Genomic DNA, 7,788 nt, shown 5'->3' with positions numbered 1-7,788 from the left:
GGGCAGCCCAGGTGGCGGCTGGCATGTGGGTGACGCTGAAGGCGAAGACCGCAGGAAGGGCCACACGGATTTCAGTCTCGGGTACCCAGAGGGAGGGGTGTCATTAATGATTTGTGTCCCTTCGCGGTTGGTGGCCATGGGCGAGAACGTACTAAAGTCGCAGATACGCCTCTAACTCTGCAGGTCACTCAGTGCCACGTGGGCTGGGCGCCCCGCGAGGCTCGGGGACCCTGGGGTGCCCCGGCCATCGCAGCCGCAGTGAGCAGCCCGTCTGCTGACAGTGTCACTTGCTGTATGGCTCTGATGAGCAGCTGGCCCTGGGTCCGCTGCCCCCAGGAGGCGTGGCTGCGAGTCAAGTCACTCCAAACTTCAGATGGTCCTTTACCTTTAGACAAATGTCCTGGGGTTTGTAAACCTCCTTCACAGCAGGGCCCCGGACTGGTCACTTTGAGAAACGTTTCTAATTTCCCCGGGGCTCCCACAGATTCCTGCTTTTCCTGGGATCACTTTGTGGCTCCGAGGGGCCTTTCCCGGCCCCTGCTGTGACCTGCTCCGAGCACGGGCCACTTTGCTTTGGAGCAGACTGCACGTCGCTTTCCGGGGCAGACGGTGGTGTCCGCGGGACGCTCACTGGACCACCGGGGCGAGCGGTTTCGGGGGGCGCAGCCGGCGAACACCCTCCGCCCCCCGCCCCCGTGAAGCCTCTGCCTGCATGCAGGTTACTTCCATGCGACATACGCCCACGTGAGCATCCTCTAAGTCAGAGAATCTTAATCTTTTTAAACCTCTTGAGGACACAGTTGGACAACTTACAGCCATTTCTGCTTTTATCTGTGGCGCGTATGGCTCCGTAACAACTTTACTTGCGTTGGGTGTCCCAGGCCGATTTAATAAAAGCGAATGCTCGTCTGGTATTTCTGCCCTTAAATATTAGTGAGGGGGACTGGTTTTCAGTGTTATTTCCCACTTAAATTTCCCTTTTTTTTTTTTTTTGGATGGCCCCCCCATTTAGTCATAGGAGTTTTTGGGTTTTTTTCCCGGTTTTGAAATTAAAAGCTCCGTCTTGCATTTATCAACATTTTAGCGCTTTCAAATACACGGGTCTTAAGTCTGTCGGCGCCGCTCTGGCCCTGTATTTTCCCGGAACCCTGGATTTTTTTTTTCTGCCTTCTGTTTTTATAACATCCGCTGTCTTTTCTTAAACTTTTCCAGTGGAACGTCTGGCTCATTTAGTTCCCTTATTTGTACTTAAAACTTCAATCTCATTATCATTCATCTCGTTAGAATTTAACCCCATTCAGGTCTTAAGCTCTGAGCATTGCCGAAAGAATGTCATTTGCTTTGGGTCACGTGCACTGTCAGTGGGAGGTCCGCTTTCTCTGTCATGCCGCAGAGACACACCCCGAGTATGGCACCGAAGCCCTGCGATGCCACTTTCCAAGTTTTAATCCACAAAGAGCGACTTGCTCAGGCATCCCAGGACTCAATGATTTAGAGAAAACGCCAGAAACAATAATCAATGAAAGGTACACACGCAAGAAATGCTAGACCCACGTGCCACTCTGCGGGCCCAGCAAAGCCTCGTTTGGGGACGGTTCTCAGCGGGGGCGGTGACGCTGCGCCCGGCTGTCATCAAAATAACTCGGGTTTGAGTTTGGGCACAAGTGTCATCTTCCCTGAACCAAGGTGTTTACGGGGAAACTCCCGCCAAATTTCTGGCGAACTCCTCCCTGGGACAACCCGTCAGAGGGCCCCGGTAGCCAGGCAGGTTGTGGGCTGGGGTCCCGGGTCCTAGGAGGCTGGGCCCCGCCTGTCTTGGGAGTAGCTCGCAGGTCCCACTCTAGGGGCTGGGTTCCAGGTGCCAGCGGGTCGGCTGGGAGAAGCGTGTCCGCGTCGTCCTGTGAGGTGGGGGCAGTGGAGCGTTTGGCCGTGGGTGCAGGTAACCTGTGGACAAAGATTCCGGAGCAAATGGTCCCCGCCGCCCAGGTATTTGGCAGCAGGAGCGACAGGACCCGCGCTGCGCCACTAGGTGGCAGGAGAGTCCCACCGTCGCCCCTGCCTCCCGGCTGGAACTTCCTCCGCGCCCCGAGTCGGGGGTTCAGGCCGGGGTCCCGCATCCTTACGCGTAGTGACTCCGGGGAAGTCGTGCAAACCACGCGGGCGTGTGACAGACCCCCTTCCCTCCCTCTCCAGGCCCCGCGCCCGGAGAGAGGCTCCGGCTGCGCCCGCGACTCCCCCTGCACGTTAGCGTTGGCCCCCCACCCCCAGGAGCCTCCCTCTGGCGGCCACGTCACTTGATGTCCCCCCTCATCCCACCCCACATCCATCGAAAGCCCCCGCTGCTGCTTTTCCTGTCATGGTCAAGACTGATCTGCAGAGAGCCTGTTTCCATCCCCAAAAGCCAGCTCCCCCGAGTCCTGGACAGCCACCGCTGGACAGACACCACGGGGCGCCAGACTGACCCACGCCCCCTCGGCCCATCCCCCCACGGGGCCAACGAGCCCGTGGCCCCCTCTCCTCGCAGAACCCGAGAGTGTTCTGCTTCAAATGACCACTCGACTGACTTGGCACCGGCCCGTGCCATTCGGGTAACCCACCGGAGTCCAAACGAGATAATGAAGCCTACTTAGGACTGTGGGCAGGATCCAGGGCACAAGCCCTTCCGCCTTCAGCCTTCCCGCCCGGGTACAAACCCTACGTTTCCCCGCCCGTCAGAATCACGGCTGCTCTGTGACAAGTGTCCTGCCAACGCAGGTGCATCCCCGTGGAGTCTTGACGTCGGGCTGTATTCGGAGACTTGCTAAAACTTGGCCCCGCCATCTAGAGTAAAAATTAGAATAAAGACAAACACTTCCACGTTATGCCGAAAGTATATTTATAGATATAGATATAGATATTTATTTCTCTGCAGACAGCTTTACTGATGAGTCATTTTAACGTTCAAAGAACAACCTATATTCCAGTGCTACGTAATCTGTACCAGAATGAGATGGATATAGCTTCTCAAGTCATTTCACAAAGCCAGGACAAGTCTGATACGAAAACATGACAATTATAACACAAAACAGAGAATCACAGATCTCACTTAAAGATACAAATGCCAAAATACCAAATAGAACAGTAGCCAGTTGAAATCAACACCACATGAAAATGTACAAAGCTTTGGCAGATACAAAACCAAGTCGAAATCCAAATGTACACACATGAGACAGGGACATAAACACCAGAAACGAAACATCTCCCCCCACCCCACCCCGTCAGTGGCCTCTGGCCGGGACACAAAGGAACCAGATACGTGTTGACCCTCACTAGCGGGGAGGGGGCCCACTGCTGGGGTCACCAGCCTTGTCGTCGGACCCAGGCTCGTCCTCCTCTAAATCTTCGGGCTCACACTCTGCCAGGGCCTGAACGTACTGGAATGGCCAGCACCGCGGATCCTTCTTATGGAGCTTGGCCAGGAACCTCAGGACAAGCATCTTGCTGGTTTCGAGGAACGCTCGGGGGCCCCAGAGAAACTCATACTGTGCCGGCTCAGTATTGGGGATTCGCCTGTACTCTAGATACTTCTGCCTGACAAACACTTCTGTGATGAGCTTCTTCGTGTCTCCGAAGAGGCCATGGTTCTCTCGGACATCCACCCCTATCTTGTACAGGAAGTTAAAGATCAGGTCCTCCCTGACACAGTCGCCCTTCATAAAGATGAGGCTCAGGACCACCATCAGGAGGCCTAACTTGGGCGTGTCCAGATAGGACGCCACCGGTTCGCCCTTACGACGCCCCAGCTTGTTGATGATAATGTAGGAGTGGTTTTGGGGATCAATTTCCTTCAATTGATAACCAAAGACGCACTCCAGTTTGCTGTTGGCACGGCTGATGATGTCTAGGCACTCATCCTTATATTCACGGATGATGAACTTCACCATCTCCGAGCGCTTAATGGGCACCTTGGCTTGGTCCTTGAGCAAGAGGAAATGCACCAAAGCATTAGCTCTCTCATCCAGGGGGGACAGTGGCTGAGTCTCCAGCTTGGACTCATCCTGGGTGCCACCGAACCCCTGAGAGAGACTGGGGATCTCAGAGATCATCAGAGGCAGGGGGCTACCGGCGCTCTCCCACAAACCCAGGGCCCTGGAGGTGCTCGGACCCTCCCAGGCGCTCAGGGCCCAGGACGTGCTGGGCCCCTCCCAGCCGCTCAGGATCCTGGAGGTGCTGGGGCCCTCCCAGCCGCTCAGGCTGCGGGAGGTGCTGGGGCCCTCCCAGCCCCCCAGGACCTGAACGGGGGTGTGAACCTCCCAGTCGCTCAAGTTCAGAGTTCCCCAAGGTCTGGGCGCCTGCCAGTCACGCAGGGCCAGCATCTGGCCGACGCCGGCGTCCTCCTCGGTGTTCAGGTGCTTCTTCTTCCGGGTGGCTTTGCCGGAGCGACGCGGAGGCTCGTCGGGCGTCTTCGAGGCCTCTTGGGAGGTGGCCATCGCCTGGGGCACGGCCGCCGTGGCCATCAGGAGGTTGGGTGCCGCCTTGGGCACCTTCGAAGCATTCACGTTGGCCTGTGGGACCCAGGGGACCGCGGGCAGGGCCTCCACACAGGCAAAGGGATCCTGCAGAGCGAGTGGCAGTGACTTTGGGGTCTCCGGGGTGACAGATGGGCCCTTAAAGGCATTCGACGAGGCAGGCTGGAACTGGGAGGTAGCTGGAAGGACCCTCGCGGCGGCAGGGAAGGTCTCCGCGGCGGCGGGGAAGCCTCTCCAGGCGGCGGGCAGGTGCGCGCGGGAGGCCGACAGCGCCTTGGGGGCGCAGAAGGTGGCGGCGAAGATCATGCGCTCCTTGGGAGGGGCCCTGCGCTCCTTGGACGAGGTCCTGCGCTCCTTGGACGAGGTCCTGCGGTCTATTGGAGAGGCCCTGGGTTCTCCCGGGGGAGTCATCAGGGACTTAGCGGAGCCCATGGGAAAATGTGCCGCCGCTAAGGGGCCTCCGGGCTGGCCCTGCGGGGCCGCAGTTGCCCCCTGCCAGGAGGGCTGCAGCTGCAAGGCGGACAGCTCTGCTTGCGGCCCGGAGGGCTGGGCCTGCTGGGCGGAGAGCTGGATTTGCAGGGCCTTTTGGGGGGCCGGGCCCCCCTGAAAGGGCTGCTCCAGCTGCAGCAGCGGCGGCCCGGGCCGCTGCGCCTCCTGCGCCGGCACCGCCTGCCAGAAGTGGCCCGCGGCCTTCGGGGCCTGCCAGGCCAGCGCCGGGGCCGGCTGCACCTCCTGGTACTCCATGGACGCTGGCAGCTCGTGCGGCACGGGGGCCTGGCCCTTGGGGGCCTGCCAGATGATGGGCGGGCAGTGCACCGCCTGCGGGGCCGACAGGGGCGCCGACAGCGCGGCCTGTGGCGCCTGCGGCCCCGCAGAAGGCGCCGCGGGCACCTGTGTCGCTGGAGGCGCCGTGGGCACCTGCGCGGCCACGCGCACCTGCGGGGCCGCGGGCACCTGCGCGGCCACGCGCACCTGCGGGGCCGCGCGCACCTGCGGGGCCGCGCGCATCTGCGGGGCCGCGCGCACCTGCGGGGCGGGCAGCCGGGCCTGGGGTGCCTGGCGCAGAGGCGGCGGGGGCGGCAGGGCCTGCCACAGCGGAGGCGGCGTGGTCAGGACCTGCGGGGCCGGCCGGATGGGTGGCGGTGCCTGGCGGATCAGCGGCGGTGCCTGGCGGATCGGGGGCGGCGCCTGGCGCACCGGCGGCGGCCCGGGGCGGATGGGCGGCGGGCCGGGGCGGATGGGTGGCGGACCCTGGCGCACGGGTGGCTGCGCCTGCCAGGCAATCGTCGGAGCCTGCCAGGTCACCTGTGTGGCCTGCCAGGCCAGGGGCGAGGCCTGCCAGCCTTGCGGAGGAGCCTGCCAGCCCGGCGAGGTGGCCTGCCAGCCGGGGGGTGTGGCCAGCTGGGCCGGCGGGGCCTGCGGGCTCTGGGGAACCTGTGGGGGCGCCCTTATGACCTGAGACTGGATTTGCAGAATCAGAGGCTGAGCCTGCGGGGCCCAGGAAGCCAGAGGCTGCGCAGGTGGCGCCGCCGCCTGGGCCATCGCGACTCCTGAAGCGGCGGGCTGGCTGATTGGCGCTCTGGAGCCTGAAGGCTGGATCATCAGGACGCCGGGACCCGGAGGCTTGGCCATCGGAGCTCCTGGGGGCGGAGGCTGGGCCATCGCGGCTCCCGGAGCAGGCGGCTGGACCATCAGGACTCCCGGAGTCAGAGGCTGAGCCATCAGGACCCCCGGAGCAGGCGGCTGGGCCATCGGTGTCCCCGGCGGGGGAGGATGAGCCATCGGGGTCCCCGGAGGGGCAGGATGGGCCATCGGGGTCCCCGGAGGAGGAGGATGCGCCATCGGGGTCCCCGGAGGGGCAGGGTGCGCCATCGGGGTCCCCGGAGGGGCAGGGTGGGCCATGGGGGCCCCGGGAGCCGAAGGGTGCATCATCAGGACCCCCGGAGTCGGAGGCTGGGCCATCGGGGTGCCCGGAGGGGGAGGGTGGACCATCAGGACCCCGGGAGTCGGAGGCTTGCCCATCGGGCCTCCCAGAGGGGGGGCCTGGACCATCGGGGCCCCTAGGGCCGGAGGCTGGGCCATCGCGGCCACCGGGGCGGGCGGCTGGCCCTGCGGGCCCTCCCAGGCGGGCTGAGGTGCCTGCCAGGCGGCCAGCGAAGCCTGCAAGTCCATCGGAGGCGGGTCCCAGGGGACCGGCGGGGCCCGGGAGGAGGCGGGCGGGGCGCGCATCAGAACCGTGGGTCGGCTGTAGACCGGCGGCTTGGGCGCCTCCGCCGGGGGGCTGGAGTCACCCAAATTCTTACTTAGCTGCGACATGTCCCTTCGCTCCGACAGCTGCTGGGCCTTTTCCTCCAGAGAGAAGCGAATGCCTACGTGGCCGAGCAGAGGATCCCTCCCTGCTGACTGGTGAATAGGAAGTGAGTGCCCTTAGCTCTGCAGCTTTCCGCAGTAAGAAGGAGGGGGGAAGGGGGCTCAATCCCGCCCCTTCCCCGCCCCCGACCACCACAAGTGGATAGTGAATAGGGGCGTCTACCAGTAATCCTGGCCGACACAAGATACCTTCCCACTCAGTCTCCCCACATGCAGCCGGTTCAGACAGCCCATGGGTGGGCTTTCGGCGGGGAGGGGGGGCATGGGGGAGCAGGTCAATGTTCTAGAAATCACCACACTGCGGTACAGGCAAGGGCATGAGAGCCACTAGAGCCTATACCCGAGGCGTCCGGCAGCGGGGGGGGGGGGGGGAAGAGAGGCTCTCGTGTGTAGCCTGAACCCGCAGACAGGGACCGGAGCGCGGGACGAGAGGGATGTCCCTCCGCATACTCACACAGGGCTCCGCAGCTTCTGTCACCGCCAGAGCAGGTGGGGGGGGGAGACACGTGCGCCTGTCCCGGGACGGAAAGTGGGCACTCGCCCCCGGAGCTTGTCCTCCTGGGGACACGGCGGGAGGCACACAGGAGGACGGACTGATGGCTATCCGTCGGGACACGGGCAGGCACAGTGCCGTGGGACCGCCCCGGAGAGGTGCCCTGTAGAACCTCGTGTGTAATTGCTTGGGACTCGGAAGAGCACAGAGGCGCTGGGAACGTACTTCTCGAGGAAGAGGGATGTGGGGGTGAAGGGGTGGCAGAAGCCAGGTGTTTACAGGGGCACTGGCGAGCTGGGTCCATACAGGCATTTCCAGGCGGAGGCAGAGGGCGGGCATGGCAGCCAGTGAAGAGCAGGGGAAAGTAATGGTTGACGTTAAGATATTCCAGACATCGATGAAAGACGGCACTTTTAG

General features: G+C 62.7%; 1 protein-coding gene across 1 annotated transcript; it reads right to left on the bottom strand.

Annotated features, from left to right (window-relative positions):
- Positions 1-2,868: 2,868 nt before the first annotated feature.
- On the bottom strand, positions 2,869-6,911 carry MAGEL2 (MAGE family member L2). The gene is made up of 2 exons (XM_039853405.1): positions 5,481-6,911; positions 2,869-5,426 (listed from the first exon to the last, which is right to left on the bottom strand). Exons 1-2 carry the CDS (start codon positions 6,822-6,824, stop codon positions 3,309-3,311), a joined length of 3,462 nt encoding a protein of 1,153 aa, XP_039709339.1. The 5' UTR covers positions 6,825-6,911; the 3' UTR covers positions 2,869-3,308.
- Between the last annotated feature and the right edge of the window lie 877 nt (positions 6,912-7,788).

The sequence above is a fragment of the Pteropus medius genome, unplaced genomic scaffold (genome assembly GCF_902729225.1).
Source record: "Pteropus medius unplaced genomic scaffold, Ma_sr-lr_union100, whole genome shotgun sequence".
Lineage (NCBI taxonomy): Eukaryota > Metazoa > Chordata > Mammalia > Chiroptera > Pteropodidae > Pteropus > Pteropus medius.
Note: the sequence above shows the minus strand (reverse complement) of the source record. Positions and strands in the feature narration are given on the sequence as shown.